The sequence below is a fragment of the Dromiciops gliroides genome, chromosome 2, assembly GCF_019393635.1.
Source record: "Dromiciops gliroides isolate mDroGli1 chromosome 2, mDroGli1.pri, whole genome shotgun sequence".
NCBI classification, from domain to species: Eukaryota; Metazoa; Chordata; class Mammalia; order Microbiotheria; family Microbiotheriidae; genus Dromiciops; species Dromiciops gliroides.
In genome coordinates this window covers 8,801,809-8,818,677 of record NC_057862.1, presented here as the reverse complement: position 1 = coordinate 8,818,677, position 16,869 = coordinate 8,801,809, and the positions used below count along the sequence as shown (strand labels likewise).

General features: G+C 44.8%; 1 protein-coding gene across 2 annotated transcripts in view; it reads left to right on the top strand.

Moving 5' to 3' along the window:
- DOCK1 (dedicator of cytokinesis 1) overlaps positions 1 to 16,869 on the top strand; it is a 586,118-nt gene that overhangs the window by 132,812 nt on the left and 436,437 nt on the right. For both annotated transcript variants that reach the window (XM_043984307.1, XM_043984306.1), the window contains exons 21-23: positions 779 to 879; positions 3,160 to 3,294; positions 13,879 to 13,987. In XM_043984307.1, coding sequence (XP_043840242.1) covers positions 779 to 879; positions 3,160 to 3,294; positions 13,879 to 13,987 — 345 coding nt within the window. The remainder of the gene's footprint in view (positions 1 to 778; positions 880 to 3,159; positions 3,295 to 13,878; positions 13,988 to 16,869) is intronic.

Here is a 16,869-nt window from a genome sequence, read left to right as displayed (position 1 = left end):
AATCACATGATATGTTAGATATGATATATCATACATCACATATAATATACAGTACATATACAGATATATTTACATTTACATACATATACATGTAGATACAAATACAAAGGTATAAAGATATATCTCTCTCTCTCTCCATATATATATATATAGAGAGAGATCTGTATAATTATACACACATATATCTGCATATGTCTTAAATATATGTAATAAATATGTATATATGTAATGTGTACTTAGATTCATACACACACACACACACACACACACACACACACACACATCTCCCTGCCCCTCTGTACATAAGTGACCCACTGAAAATAAGAGAGATATCAGCCCTAAAGAAGTCCTATATTTTTTTTTTTTTGCGGGGCAATGGGGGTTAAGTGACTTGCCCAGAGTCACACAGCTAGTAAGTGTCAAGTGTCTGAGGCCAGGTTTGAACTCAGGGACTCCTGAATCCAGGGCCGGTGCTTTATCCACTGCGCCACCTAGCTGCCCCCGAGAAGTCCTATTTTTGGTAGGCCCCTTTATACACAGGGCACATGTATTTGTGCAATATGATGCAGAGTAGGAGAAACTGGGAAATGTGTCCTTTCTCTTCACGCTTTAAAAAAAAAATATTGTACTAGAAATGTCACCATCCTGGTCAGGAGAAACTGCTGTACTTGATAGATCAGGTGGAGCCCAGAGCCCCTGGATGGCGGGCCTGCGGCTCTTGCCTGAGAGCAGGCATTGGTCGTTCCTTGCTTGGTCACGGTGATGATCGCTTTGGCAGGTCTTTATCATTGGGCTGATCGCAGACCGGAAATTCCAACATTTCAATCCTGTTTTGGAAACCTACATTAAGAAGCATTTCAGTGCCACGCTGGCCTACACGTGAGTCACTTTCTTCTGTCTTTTTCGAACAAGTCCAGGGTGTCTGTCTTTGTGTGTGGTTTCTTTTTTTGGGGTGGGGGGAGAGGGGGTTGTTATTTTCATTTTCTCCTTCTGATATTCTCCATATAACCACAGAGCAGAGATCCATGAATGTGGAAGGGAGGGAATAGGTGTTTACATAGCACCTACTATGTGCCCTGGGCTAAGTACTTTTTAACAGATACTATCTCCTCTGATTCTCACAACAACCCTTAGAGGTAGGTGCTGCTCTCATTTCCCTTGTACAGGTGAGGAAAATGAGAAAACAGAGGTTAAATGACTTGGCCAGGGTCACACAGTGTCTGTATCTGGGCTTGAACTCAGATCTTCCCGACCCCTGGAGAAAAAAAAAAGACATCTTTATGTTGTTATCGTTGATTTTCTTGGTCATGTTGTAATCCATCTTATTGTATACATTTAAGGGGTCCACAGCTAGGCCTCCAGACTGCCAAAGCGCTCCATGACACAGAAAGGGTTAAGCAGATAAATACCTTTTAAAGAAGTCCTCCCTTAGCTGGTCATTCAATCTTCGTTCCTTCATTTTGCCTACTTGTTGGTTAAATACATCTTTGGGATGGGAGGGGGCGGGGGGGGGGGGCACAAAACCACACGATTCCATTTGTGTCGGACAGTCCCTCTCCCTGTATAGCTTTATCATTGTCCCTCTCCCTGTATAGCTTTATCATTTCACTGGGCCCTGAGACTAAGTGACTTATCTAAGGTCATTCATCTAGGAGATGCATGTCTTCCTGACTGCCAAACCATACTCACTGAGCCATCCTTCCTCTTCATCTACTTTTTTCTCGAAAGAGGCCTGCAGCATTTTAAGTTGGAGACAGAGTCTTCCTTCTTCTTCCCTCCCTAAATGTCTCTTCAGAAGAACCGGATGATGTCCTTGTACACACAACAGTCAGGCTTCTGATTCCCCCTTTCATCCCCATGTGTGATTAGTCATAGTGGGTGGAAATGGCTCAGCTTGAGTTCTTGCCGCCATCTTGAAGACTTATTCTCCTTCTTAGATGAGACCCCACACCTCACGCAGGTTGTTCTGGGCACAGGAAGGATGAGCGACAGCTTCTCCCTGAGTGTCTGGGTGTGGCCTTTGACAGCTAGCCGCGTTTGTTCTTAGGTTGCGTCACAGAGCACAAATCATTAAGCAGTCCTTTAAAAATCAAAAGCAAAGCCTTCCTTCACCATGGATGCAAAGGCAGGCAGGCTTCAAAAAGTCCCTTGTGAGTGAATAGAAGCCTGGGGCCCATTTAGCTCCAGAAGCCACATTGGTCATGGGCCTTAGGTTCCCAGGCTAGCCCGCCAGGGAGGCACTGCGGATGGCTCGGGCCTCCTGCCCGCATGAAGTCAATTCAACATTGATTATTTGCCTGCTCTGGGCTAGACACTATCCTAGGCCTTGAGGACACAAGACAAAGAACCAGACAGTCCTTACCCTAGAAGGAGAAGACAAAGGTGGAGGAGGGGGAGGAAGAGGAGAAGGCGGAGATGGAGGTAAAGGAGGTGGAAGAAAAGGAGGAGGTGGAAAATTTGGGTGGAGTTCTTTTTGCCTGTTCTGAGAGTCAAAATGAGCCCAACACCCATTTGTCTCTCCTTCTCGGCTTTCCTGAAATGACCTTTTCCGGGCACTCCCTGCGTGGAAGCACCCTTCTCTGATGAGGGTAGCCTGAGAGAGTTGCCTGAGCTGAGGTCCTCCAGCCCTTGTGTGCCCCTCCCTGGACTCCAGGCTCCCTCCCAGGCCACCTCTCCAACTTTCTGTTTAATTCAGCTAACATCCGTGCCACGAATGGAGCTGGATCTCACTTCTTTCCATTTTAACGAGGAAGCAGAGGTGTAGAGTCGACATCCAAGGGTCCGTGGTTTCCTGACTGGACTGAGTACTCCTCAGCCTCAGTTTTATCATGTATCCCGCCTGGCTGCTGTGATGGTCCGGGGGATGATGTTGTCACCGCTCTTGGCAGACCTTAGAGTGCTTTAGTCCCACCAGCTGTTATGACCATTTCCTGTCCATCACAGGGCTCCTCCTCCATGGCTGGGTCAGCATCAGACCTCGTGGGCCTCCCTCTTATGGGCAGGGATCTGATCTTCCTCTTAGCTATGGAAAAGGACACATGTGGAATGAGAAAGCAACAAAGCCCTGAAAACAGGGGAAATGATTTCTCGCTATCTCCGTCCACCTCCACCTGCAGGACTGAGGAGACTAGCGATCACTCATGTCTTATGTTTCCCCAGGAAACTGACCAAAGTACTGAGGAGCTATGTGGACAGTGCCGAGAAGCCGGGCATCCATGAGCCTCTCTACAAGGCCATGAAGGCCCTGGAGTACATCTTCAAGTTCATTGTGCGCTCCCGGATTCTCTTCAACCAGTAAGTGCTGTCCGCGCCCTCCAAGGGGCCCTGCTCACGGCCGCTGAGGGGCCTGCCCGCACTGGGAGGGGTCTTCTTGGGTCCCTCACGGTCTGTTGATGCTGCAGAGGAGGTGATGATAATGGTACTTACTAAGTATTTGTGAGGGGCCCTGGCGCTGAGCTGCTTCTCTCAGGCGGGGTGGGTGAGGTTCTTAGCCGAGGGGCCGTCAGCCGCACACGTAGAGGAGTAAAAGCTTGTCTTTTGGAAACTGTGGTTGTGTTTTACAGAAAGATGAGAATGACCATGCACTGCCCCTGAGGTTGAGGTTTTGGAATTCTGTGAACGCTCTGTGCCTTGGCCTTGGCTCCCTTGTCTCCCTTTCAGTCACCCCCACTGCTGTGACCATTTTCCCTCTTTCACCAACAACCGAAATAAACCAGGCTTATCAGGGGACAAAAAAGGAATTCTGAATTTTTCTTCTTTCTTCCCCGCTGTTTTCTTTTCATGGGCGTCCCCCTTTGGAGCTTGGGAGTTTGGGCACGCATTGTACTACTCACCTCTCTCAATATATAAATTAATCACCTTATATGAAAGTGCTTTGAGGTTTTTAAGATGATTCCTGAAAATTGTAGGTAAAATGAAGAGATTCAGTTGAGCTAATGATCCACCTGTACAGGGAGCAGGGTGCCTTCTTCATTGCCCCAGTGTCACTGGGTGAGAAGAGGTGACAATTGGTCATATGAGCCTGCACATGGGAAGGAACCAGGATAGATGGATAGTTGGTTTGACATGGGAAATCAGAGTAGTATGTTGAGAAAAAACCCCTGGATTTGGAATTATGGGACACAGGTTCAAATCCTCTGCCATCTGTCTTCTATGTTTTTGTCAAAATCCTTTTCTGCTGCCCTGGGTTTCCTACTGTATAAAATGAGGGGCTTGGAATTGGTGACTTCTCTGCTCCCTTCTGTGATCGGTGGCAGGTATTGATATTGGTTTGGGGGCCCAAGTGTGTCTCCTGGTGAGGAGGGCTCTATTGAAATGGCAGATTTTTGGCAGCAGAAATGCCCCATTGCACTCTAGAAGCAAAGAACTAGTGTAATATATTCCCATTTCAAAACCCAAGTTAGGTTATTGAAAAAAATCAATATCTTCATATTTCCTCTGAGTCACATTCATGTTTATGTAGCTCAGCCTAAGGCAACCTTCATAAGAGCTAAGCAGAAATTGAGGGAATTTAAAATCCAATTTTGTGCACCATGATCCGAATAAAACTAAAGAAAAAGTTATTTTCTGTGTGTGAATCTTCGTAAAATTTATAAAGGGGCTAATGTCCATTAATAATCCATAGTTAGTATACTGCTGAACCTTGCAAGGTAATAAACTGCTTTTGTTTACTCTTCTGTTCCCAAGGCTAATTAAGAAGGAAATATAATATAGAGCTTTTAAAAAGAAGGTCTGATTTTCTTTAAAGGCCGGGGCTATCTTTATCTCGGGGTCTTTTGGGGCAAACTAGGATACAATACAATTTGTAGATTGAACCCCACTGATTAAACTCAGAATCTGTGTGTGTCTGTGTGTAAGAGAGGGGAGGTGAGGGAGAGAGGGAGAGGGAGAGAGAAAAAGAAAGACAGGGAAAGAGAGAGACACACACACACACACACACACACAAAGATGGAGATGTGTGTGTATATATACATATACATATGTGTGTGTGTGTGTGTGTGTGTGTGTGTGTGTACGGCAAATATATGGATTATGAGGAAAGTTACTGACTATAAACATTCAAATTCATCCAAATGTCTTATGCAAATCAATGTTTAATATAATAATATAAAGATAATTAAAGATAATATTTAAAGCTGAAAGGGACCTTAGAGGCCATTGAGTTCAGTCTCCTCATTTTGCATATGACAAAACTGAGGCACAGATCAGTTAAGTGACATGGCCAGGGTCACACAATTAGTCATTGTCTGAGGCAGGATTTCAATCCAGGTTCTTGTGACTTCAAGACCAGTGTCCTAGCCACTCTGCTTAAGAACAGAATGCTAATTCCTTGCCAATCATTACCTTTCTTAGGCCTCCATAGTTTGGAATATGGTGTAAGAGCTTGGTCTAAACACTATTTCTGCCAGACTAATTTCCAGTTTCACCAGCAGTTCTTGTCAAATGGGGAGTTCTTTCTTAAACCTTGGGTTACTGAATTCAAGTATTTCTGCTTCTTGTTAGTCTCTTCCATTGATCTTTACATTTCTATTGTTTAATCAGTTTCAAATGGTTTTGGTGACTGCTGTTTTATGATATAAAATATATATTATTATAAGTTTAAGGTACTGAGGTATTATTTCTCCTTCACTTGAATAGCTAGTGGGGAGAAGAATAATTATGGAAAAGGCCTGGGTTAGGGACAATGGATACTTTTTACTGTGGAGTATGGCTTCTAGCTATGTTAGTTCCCTCATGGATTAATATTTTTGAGAAGGAGACAGCAGAGAGAAGGAGGTTGGAAAAAATCCAAAAAGGTGCTTTAACTGCATGAGAAAAACAAAGGATTAAAGGAGTAAACTCGGGCTATAGACCATGAGTCTGAGAATAAAATTTAAGAATAGGCAGGAAAGGAAGAGAACCAAGAAAAGTTCATCTTAGAAACAATGGTGTGTGTTTGTGTGTGTGTGTGTGTGTGTGTGTGTGTGTGTGTGTGTGTGTGTGTGTGTGTGAGAGAGAACCCTAACAAACAAGGAGGTCTCAACCAAATTTTGCATCTGGAAGGGACCTCAAAGATCATTTAATCCATTTCCTTTCTTTTATAGAATTTGGTCCAGGACATTCAAAGTTCTGTCCAAAGTCAAGTGTACGGCTAGCGGGAGGGCCAAGCGTGTCCTTTGCAGTTGCTGGTCTATGATTCTGCTGGTGTGTAGTCCCGTGAGACCAAATCCAGCTCTGCCATCCATGAGGGTGACCCCAGGCAGCCTCCTTACCTGTGCAGGGGGTGTCAGAAGATCAGAACAGGCGTTCTTCATCTTCTTTGTATCTGGGAGCCCCTTCATGGTCTGCTGAAGCCCACGGACCCTTCCCAGAGGATTGGTTTTAGGTGCACAAAATAAGGTCAATCAGATTTGTGAGGAAACCAGTGATATTGAAGGAAAACAAAAAGATCCCAGACCCCAGGTTAAGGTCACCTGGGCTAAATTGTCTCCAAGATCACTTCTAAGTCTCGGGGTTCAAACACAGGTTTCCACTCATCTTTTTCCTGTTAGAGGTTTCATTTCTCGTGTTGTCCCCTACGTACTGTCTGGAGCAGGGTTTCTTCTACTTTCCACTCGTGACCCTGTTTTGCCCAAGAAATTTTCACGATCCCAGGTGTATAGGTATATAAAATAGGTATGCATAACCTTTTCTTGTTGCCGGATTTTTTGTGACCCCCACATTCAGTTACATATGGTCACAACCCAGTTTAAGAAACTCAGGTCTAGGACATTTTATGTTTGAAGCTGAGGGTGCTGGGGCTAAGATTGCTCTGAATTACTTCTGAGACTGGCTCAGAATGGTCTTCCCATCATCTGTTCTGGAAAACTGACCCTCATCCAAGCAGGAAGCTAGTTCCTAAGCTTGGCCCAATAAAGAAGGAGACTTTATATGGAGGCAAAGCTCAGCCCAGAAAAATACTCCTGAATGACGGATCACAGGTCAGCCGATAGCACAGGGACAGGGGTTCACCACGTTCATACCTTTCTCCTCTTATGGATCCCAGACAGTGTAGCCTGCCCATCCCTGAGCCCTGCCTGTTTCTGAGCCACAGACATTGCAGTCCTAGGAAGGACGCCACAGCTGGCTTGTATCTGCCTGGGGACCTGTCTGCATCCTTCCTCCTCAGGTCCCTGAAGCCCCCTCTAAATGCACAAGTTATTGTGTGTTAGCCTTAGCTCACAGCTTAGCTACTCAGGCCCTTAGCAAGGTGTCTCCCACATGGCCAGGTACTTACTAAATGCTTGTTGGCTTATGGTCCTGCTTTCCCTGGCCATGGTCCTGATACAAGGTAGAGCCAACCTGGATGGGAGCCAGGAGATCAGTGTCCTCTGCATCTTCCTCCCCCTCAGGTTTCAGGATCCTCCTTTATACCTGGAAGTGGCCTTAGGGACCATATGGTTCAAAGACCATCGGGTTTCCTCTAGGCTAAAACGTGAGCTAATTGTTGAACCTTGTGATGTAGCTGATTCAGGGTCTAGAGAGAAAGGGGGAGGAAGGGAGAGGGCAGAGGAAAGACCCCTCCCTAAACCATCTCGGGACAGGGGTCATCAGGAAGAACCTGGGAAGGATTCAGCTTTCCCCTTCCTCACAGGGAGGAGGGGAGCAGATAGGCTCATGTATTTGCCAGCCAGGTCTGCCCTCCACAGTGACACTTATTGGTGTTAAATTGTTGTTTAGTTGTTTCAGTTGTGTCTGACTCTTTGTGACCCCATTTGGGGTTTTCTTGGAGAGATTTGCCATTTCCTCCTCCAGCTTGTTTTACAGTTGAGGAAACGGAAGCAAACAGGGTGAAGTGACCTGGCCAGGGTCACACAGCTAGTAAGTGTCTGAGGCCAGATTTGCCCCCTCAAAGATGAGGCTTCCTGACTCTAGGCCCTTGGCTCTATCCCCTGTGCCACCTAGATGCTTATTGGTTTTATAAGTAGACTCAAAATTCTTAGGTAGGCTATGTAGCTGGAAGAGACCTTGAAGGCCATTGAGTGTCTGTCTCTCCCCTCACCTCTTCTATCCCCCGTTCCCCATTTTATAGTTGAGAAATTTGAGAGCCAGAGAAATAGTAAATGTCAGAGGGAAGATATGAACTCAGGACCTCTGGCTTCAATTTCAAGACTCCTTCCATGCCACCATGCTGAAAACACCTCACTTTTCCATAGAGCTTTTTGACCCACAAAAGGAAGGTGGTCAGGGAAGCATCGTATCAAGTATGCAGAAGACCTTTGCTGTAGTCACAGGTTAGGTTGTCCTCCTCAGGATGGCTGCTTTGGTCATCTGTAAAAGGACCTAAGCAGAGGTTTCCTGTGAGCACCAAGTGAGATGGGTTTTGGAAAGGATTTTGCTGGCCACATGGCTCTCTCACACTGTATTCGCTGCCTGAATCTAGGCGGCACCCTCAAGATAACAAGAAGAAAAGAAATATATTGACATACCCTGAAAATTCAAGCGTAATTGTTGTGTGCAGAGCATGAGGTGTGTGGGTTGTAACGTTCCAAGGCTTGTCACCTGTTGACAGGGACAATGTTGAGGATGGTCATGTTGCAGCATCATTCTGGGGGCTGTGAGGGATTGCATCAAGAGTGGGGGCACTTACCCTCAAGAGTCTGATAACTGAAGGCAGGAGTTAGGTCATGGATTCACAAAAAGCTAAATAATCCTGAAGATCAGAAAGAGGGAGCTCTGGACAAATCAAATGCCCAGACAGGACATGGTGAAACCTATTTTTGGTGGGATGTTAATTCTTAGTTTTCCTTTTTTCATGCCTTTAATAAATTTTTACTGAAATTCTATTGTGTGCAAGGTGATGAGAGAGCTGCAGTAATTAGGGGGATGGGGCTCTTCCTCTGAGGGGTTTTTATCTGTAGGACAGAGATGCGAAAGCGACACAGTGGCTCTCATTCAAAGTAGACTATGAGGAGTGCCTGAAAGGAGCCACTGGGGACCTTCAGAGGGAAGAGATGATGAAGGGTGTTTATATGAACAGTTTTTTGGAATACACTGGGTTTCCTTTGTAACCCTGGGATTTTGTTTTATGCATTTAAAAGCATTATTCAGAGAATGGGTCCATGCTACACACAAAATAAGGTCAAGACCCCTGGTGTTAGAGGGAAGATGCATTGAACCAAGAAATAAGCCGCGCTTCTTGAAGAGGGAACTGACCTGGGTCAGAGGACCAGGGATATGATTCCGAAGGAGAGAGACCTGGTGCCCAGGTGGTCATTAAGGTCGGAAGGGGGGAGGGGAGTGGACTCCCGGCCTAGGTACAGTGGTGATAGACTGGCTGTTTCACCCTTCAGGGTGTGCTTGACTTCTGGGGGAGCTTGGGCAGGCCTTGAAGCAGAAATAGACCAGCCTGGGTGGCACCGTGCACGAGCTTTGTTAATTTTGATCCTGGCACCAAACAAGACAGGCAGGCACCCAATGGAATCCATGACCATTATGCTGTGGGAGAGCCAACAGGGAGGCTGCAGCTGGAGACACAGGCAGATGATCTGAGTCAGTGCAAAGACATGAGACAACAAGGAGCTGTCATGAAGGAAAGTAAGCAGCCCAAGGGCCCAGGAGCCCAGGGGAGCCCCGTGCCCTAAGGCTGGCCCAGTGTCCCATTGGAGAAGGCCCTTTAAAGGCCAAAGTGAGGATGAAATGTCAAGACAGCTAGGAGATGGCACCTAACTCTGTATGAGCATGACTGTGTGTGAGTATGTGAGTGAGTGTGAGTGTGAGTGTGTGTATATGTGAGTGAGTGTGATATGTGAGTGTGAGTGTGATGTGTGTGTGATATGTGAGTGTGTGAGTGTGAGTGAGTATGTGAGTGTGTGTGTGTGTGTGTGTGTGTGTGTGTGTGTGTAGATAGAAAGGGCCTGGTGCTATATAAGGAGTTTTCTATCTCCACTAGGACCTGGTAGTGCCCAGGGCAGTGCCCAGTGCTCAACCACACTAACCAACACATTATTTGAGCTCCTCACTATAAGTAATCAGCATCCCATACCCACAGCCCCCTTCCTCCCCCCCAAAAGAAGAAACTGAGCTAATGAGGCACAAACCTCATTCTGATTTGATTCTGTCTTCTTTTAACCTGTGCTCAAATTGATGTGGAGAACATTGGAGGCCTCCCTGTTTATATGGGAAGAAGGTGACCCTGAAATCTAAAGTTTTAGGATGTTAGAATAAAGAATTTTAATAATTCTTCCTACTGTTTGGCTTTATTAGCCTTTTCCAGATCCCTGTCTTCAAAAGAGATCCTAAGTTGCTGCTGTTCAAATTCTTGGTTTCCATAGAAAGCAGTGGGAGGACTGGAATGTTCTCTGTAGGTCACAGAAAAAAAAAAAAAGCCTTTTTTAAAAATCGGGAAGAAGCCCCTATCCTGCCCTCAGATTGCCGATTCCTCTCTTGGCAGATTGTCTGTGGTATTTTCAGATGTAAGGAAAAACAAATGAGAGTTTTTGTTGCCTAACCCGCAGTGCATTTGTTTTCTTGAGGGGAAAAAAAATGAGCTCCCAGATAGAATTGACAAGTGTGTTTTTCCTTCTCTAGTTGAAATAAAGTTTTGAAGTTTTTTTCCCATCTTTTTTTTTTTTTTGGCTCGTTCTGCATTGCTGTATTTTCTTCAGTAAGACTCTTCACTGGGATTTAGTTGTTTCTGGATAATTGACACTAATTTTTCTTTCAAAGCTCCAACAAATAGGTGAATCCTTTGAGCCGAGGGTATTGATATCAGTGGTTGTGATCCCTTTCTCTTTCCATGCATGTAAATCCATATTTTTTCTCATTTAGAATCTTACATTTCTTTTCATAATTTTTTTTTATGTCTTTTGTTTTCACATTGCCTACATTTTCCAGTATATTCCTCGGTCCCAGCCATCTCACCCCCCATGAAAGCCATTTCTTACCATAAAGAATGGGGGAAGTTTTTTTAGTAAAACTAATCCAAACATTAAATAAGTCTGACATTACTGTTATGCCCCCGTATCCCTCCACCCCTTCAGGGAAGCTGGGAAAGGTATTTCCTCATGCATTTGTTTTGGGGCCAAAGCATAGTTATTATAACTTTTTAACATCCAGTTTTATTTGTTTTCTTGTTTTTTTTCCTTAAAATTTCTTTGGTGATGTTATTTATACTGTTCTCCTTGTTCTGCTTACTTGTCATTCATTTCTGTCTTTCCATTTTTCTCAGCATTCTTCACCTTTATCACTTCCTAGCATTTACAATTCTTCCTAGGAAATACTCCATCGTGTTCATGTATGATGATTGGAGCAGTCATTTTTCTGTCATTGGTCATCAGCTTTATTTCAGATTCTTTGTCATTACAAAAAGTGGTCGTTTGTGGCTTGTTACTGTCACTGACCTCCTTGAAAAAAGACCTTCCAGTGGGATTTTGGGGTCAAGAGGAATAGTTGTCATAGTTTTGCTCTGAATCTGGTTATATTGTGCTAAGAAAGCTGTGCTGGAGTGTGCTTGTCTTGCCAAGGCACCTCCGGCATTGACCACTCATTTTTTTTGCCATCTTTGCCAATTTGCTGGGCATGAAGTGAAAGCTCAGAGTTGTTCTGATTTGCATTTTTTCTTATTCCAAATGATTGTTTTTAAATGAGAAAAACAACAAGCAGTTTGACTCTAGATGATTGGTTCAGTGGCAAGAAGCCCCCTCATGAATCCTTACAGGGATTGCTCCTGTCTTGGCAGGGGGTGGGGTGTTTGTGAGCCTAAAAAACCCCATTAATGAGAACATCAGAGAGAACCCGCTTCAGAGAGATGGAATTAAGTGAGGAAAGCTCTAAGTTTCCACCCCTAGGAAAACACCAATGGCCAGATTCTCATTCTCGCTCTCCTTGGTCACGGCCACGTGAAGTATCCCCTCTGTCTCAGACTCAGTGTCCCATTGGGGAATGATTATTAATTTGGAGCCAAAGTGCCGCCGCCACCGTATCATTCCCCATTGTTGCTTGGATAAAGTTAAAGGCTGCAAGTGTCACTTGTGTTCTTGCTGATGACACTAAGAACATTTAAAAGCCGACAATGAGTGATGAGTGGCCTTTCCCCATGTTCCTTTGTATTTTGCTCATCCCACTTCTGCAAGTTGTATAAGAAATGGGGTGGCTCTCTGATTTAAGGTCATCAAATCAGACACCTGGATAATTTTCCAGTCTCTGGGTAATTTCCAACCTGCTTTGTGGCCCTCACCCCTATTTCCATGCTGACCATGGCAAAGGTGTGGCCTGATAATTAACTTTGTGCTGAATATACATTTACTCTGCATATTCCTTTGAAAGGTTCCCTGAAGTGGCTGAATTTTAAATGTGGCCAAACTCCTGTTTGGTTCTTATGGGAAATCTCGGGTTTATGCAAAAGCTATGTTTTGTTCTTTCTTCTCCTTGATGACTTCTTGTTTTTGAGCACAGAATTCATTGCACTATAGATTTAGGGCTGGAAGGATCCTCAGAGGCCACAACTCCAATCTCTTCTGACTCTTGGGGAGGTTAGATGACTTGTACTGGGTCATAAAGCTAGTGTGTCTGAGGACAGATTTGTACCCAAGTCTTTTTGATTCCAAGTCCAATCTCTATCCACTGCCCCATCCTACATTTCTTTTATTATTATTTTTAAATTTTCATTTATTTATTTTGGTGGGGCAATGAGGGTTAAGTGACTTGCCCAGGGTCACACAGCTAGCTAGTAAGTGTCAAGTGTCTGAAGTCAAATTTGAACTCTGGTCTTCCTGAATCCAGGGCTGGTGCTTTATCCACCGAGCTGCCCCCTCCAGATTTCTTTTAAATTAGAATTTCTTTTAGTGCTCGTAGGAGTATTTTTCTATACCAAAAAATTAGCTCATAGGAAACATGTCAGGGATGTCACTCATCTGTGAACTATGTTCTGCTTTTAGTAAAAAGTTCTGAATTCATGAAAACTGCAGGTGTTGGATAAAATCATGGCTAATAAAACCTAGGATTTATATAGTTTCACAAGGCACTTTACATAAGTTATCTCACTTCATCCTCACAATAACCCTGGAAGGCAGGTGCTGTTATTATCTCCAGTTTACAGGTGAGTTAATTGAGGTAGAGGTCAGGTGACTTGCTTAGGATCACACAGCTAGTAAACTTCATTTGAATTGGGGTCTTCTTGACTCCAAGTCAAGTACTCTGTGTACTTTGCTACTAGTTCCTTCCTTTCTTGGGAACACAAATAAGAGCTATCTCTCTGCCTGTCTTTGTCTACCTATCTGTCTATCTATTGATTGATCTGTCTATCTATCATCTATCAGAAGATCAGCATCTCTATTTCTATAAGTATAATGTATCTCTATGGGACAGTGAATCATAAGGTCTTGGCTTTAGGATTGCAAGAGACCTCAAAGACCCTTAATCTGATCCTTTGATTTTTCATTTGAGGGACTGAGACACAGAGAGGTTAAATGACTTTCCTCATGTCACTAGGAAGGCAGTGTCCTGGGTGGGGTGGACCTGCATCTTTTTGACTCCTCGTCCAGTGCTTTCCCCACTAAGCTGCCATGTTAGCCGCTTGACCAGTTAGTATTTGTGTGAATATGGGCTTCAGGTCCCCAAGTCCTCTCCACTTCAGCTTTCTCTTCTTTAAAATGAAGATGACACATACCTGGGATAGAGACCTCCTGAGATTGTTATGGGGCTTCAAGGAAATCATGGGTAAAGCCCTTGGTAAGCTCTAAAATAAATATCCTCGTTGTTGTAAACATGCAGGTGTGTGTGTGTGTGTGTGTGTGAGTGTGTGTGTGTGTGTGTGAGTGAGTGTGAATGTGTGTGTGCATATGCACACTTTTCTGCCCATTGTTTTGGGCCCAGGTCACTCCTGACCCCCATTAATTCCATTTGTTGCTTTCTTTGCAGACTGTATGAAAACAAGGGGGAAGCTGACTTCATGGAATCCTTGCTGCAGTTATTCAAGTCTATCAGTGACATGATGGGCAGTGTGTCTGATCAAACAGTCCGAGTCAAGGTACGCCCTTGAGGGCTCTGAAGGAGCCTTTCTGTCCCTGGGGGAGCCAGACAGGAGGAGAGGGGAGGCAGAGAGGGAGGGAGGCAGGGAGAGAAGGGTTTCTGATTGTGGGCTGGAGAGAAGCCCTAATTATGCACTCAGTGAAGCCTGAAGGCCCCAGAGTATATTTTGCAAGGAGCATAATCGTGCTCAGTGTGTATAATGAAAGTTTTTTTTCCCCCTCTTAGATGCTTTTAAATACTTTTATTGCATATGTCTGTGCCCTCTCTGCGAGGCAGTAATCTGAATTTACTTTTCTTTAAATAAGCAGACCTGAGGAGGGCTGCTCGGCACTTTCCGACTCTCCTGAGTGGCTTGAGACTTGGCTGATCACCACCCTAGGCGATTGCTTTTCTTCCTCTAGGCTATGTGTTGGCATAGGCTGATATCTTAGTCCTTCAGCTTCCCTTTCTTGTGTCTCTCTGTTCCTTCTCCTCCATCCTTGATGTGCCCCGAGCTCTCTGCTGGCCCTCAAATAATGCCGAATCCCTTTAATGGGATAATCTTGAAAACCATCACCATACAGGGCTCTTGTCTTGTCAGATGAAGCCATCCCCATTCTGGCAGGTCTCCTTTGTAAAGGGTTATAGATTGAAAGCTGGAAAGGACCTCTGAGGTCATGCGGTCTCACTTATGGAGGAGGAAAGTGAAGTCACCCAGGAGCCATCACTATTCAGTGGCCTCTGAATGCAGGTCCAGAGCTCTCTCCTTGGGCACCATGCTTTGTCCCGATGTCATCTGAAGTCTTGTGAGATGGGGTTTCTGTCCTTAGACACCAGCCTTCCAGAGTCCTGGTATTATAAATCAACAGCTGGGAGGATCCTTAGAGGCCATGGTGTTCACTCCCTCTTTTTACAGACAAGGAAACTGAGGCAGTCTCTGAAATGAGGATAACAAAAGCTGAGCTGCCTTAGACAGAGGAGTGCCCCATGTAACCCGGCTTCTGGCCTGTGATCTGTGGCCTAGAGAGATGTGTATGTCCTGAGATCAGACATGGGCCGCGACTGGTTTCCATGCTTCCCTGCTCAACCCAAGGGGAGGGTGGAACGTGTCAAACATCCCGCTGGAGATGGGACAGGGGCCCCCACCCTCCCTTGTTGTGTCTCCAGGGCCTCGCTTTTATTTTGATTCTCCATGGATCACCCTTCTCTGTGACAAAATTAGCCATGAAATTGGCAACGAGTTGTCTACACAGGCTCCCTAAGAGGACTTTCCACCCGATTATCCTGACACAATGGCATCCCAGCTCAGCTTCACTTTCTAGTTTCCATTCCACAAACATTTATTTAATGTTCTTTTTAATGTTTAATTTCAGAAAACAACCCTCCAACTATTGTTTTAAAAGTGTTTTGGAGAAGTAATTTCCAAGCTGTAAAGCTTTGCCAAGCACTCCTGAAGGAAGATTTATTTGTGTTCTGACATGTCGAGCGGTTGTTGTGACCAATGGAACAAATATATATCAACGTGAACAAAATAACTTTCCTTAAAAAAAAAATCTCTCCTAGGCACTGCTGTTTTCTGACAGTAGCATTTTATTTTTCCAAGAGAATTGTTCGTTCTGTATATTTGGTTCAACATTTCAGCAGACATTTATGTCTTTTTTTAAAAAAAAAATAAGACAAATCTGCAGTTTGTCAAAAACGTAAAGTGTGTGTATAGTTAACCTGTTTAGGTTGGCTATTCTGGCAAGCGGATGCTCTTGTGATATTGAAGCTGATAGGACTCAGTCTGGTCACTGGTGATAGTGTTTTGCCCAGTGTTAATGCCCTGCCAAGGTCCATCAGGTATGGGGTCCAGAGGGAGGGAAATGACAGTGCCCCCATCTTTTGTCCTGGGTACTTTGTGTCTGGAGTGTTGGGTTCATTTTTGGGTGATGCATTTTAGGAAAGGTAGAGAAAACTGGGTTGTGTCCAGAAGAATGCCTCTCACCTGGTGGAGAGATTTGAGAGAGAGAGAGACTGAGGATCCTCCAGGGAAGCTTGGGATTTTTAGCATAGGGCGGTGTGTGTGGTAGAGTGGGGACGGCTGGCACGTGGAGGAGGAATCAATCTTGCCAAATTTGACTCCAAAGGAAAGATGGGATCAGTAGGGAAAAGTTGCTAATTTCAGCTTGATGTAAAGAGAATCTTTGTCCTGACTCTCCCTCTGGGGCTGGATGGCCTCATTGTACAATGGGCACCTCTTTGCTGGATGTCTGTGAGGACCATCTGTATGAACTCTTGGTTAGAAAGCATTAGCAGCAGATTCTCAGTCAAGATGACCAGTGAGGTCAGTTCCAAATATACAGTTGGCACAAAGATGATGATGCACGAGGCAGCATCCCAAAGGGTCTTGGTCCACCAGCTTATGGGGCTCAATGCAATAAGGTGAAATTTTTTAGAGATCAATGTAAAGGCTCCTCTTGGGGATACGGAAAATAAACTTCAGAGGTATCTAGGGAGAGACAGCAGTTATTCAGAAAAGGTCTGGGTGTTTTAGTGACCAGCCAGCTCAATATGAATCAGTTAAGTGATGTGGTAGCCCCTAAAACTATGAGATCATGGGCTGCATTAAAAGGAATGGGCATGGGCAGCCAGGTGGATAGAGCACCGGCCCTAAAGTCAGGAGTACCTGGGTTCAAATCTGGCCTCAGACACTTAACACTTACTAGCTGTGTGACCCTGGGCAAGTCACTTAACCCCAATTGCCTCACTTAAAAAAACAAAACAAAAAAGGAATGGGCATGGCTTCTTTAAAGATAGAGGCGTCGGGGGCAGCTAGGTGGCGCAGTGGATAAAGCACCGGCCCTGGAGTCAGGAGTCCCTGAGTTCAAATCCGGCCTCAGACACTTGACACTTACTGGC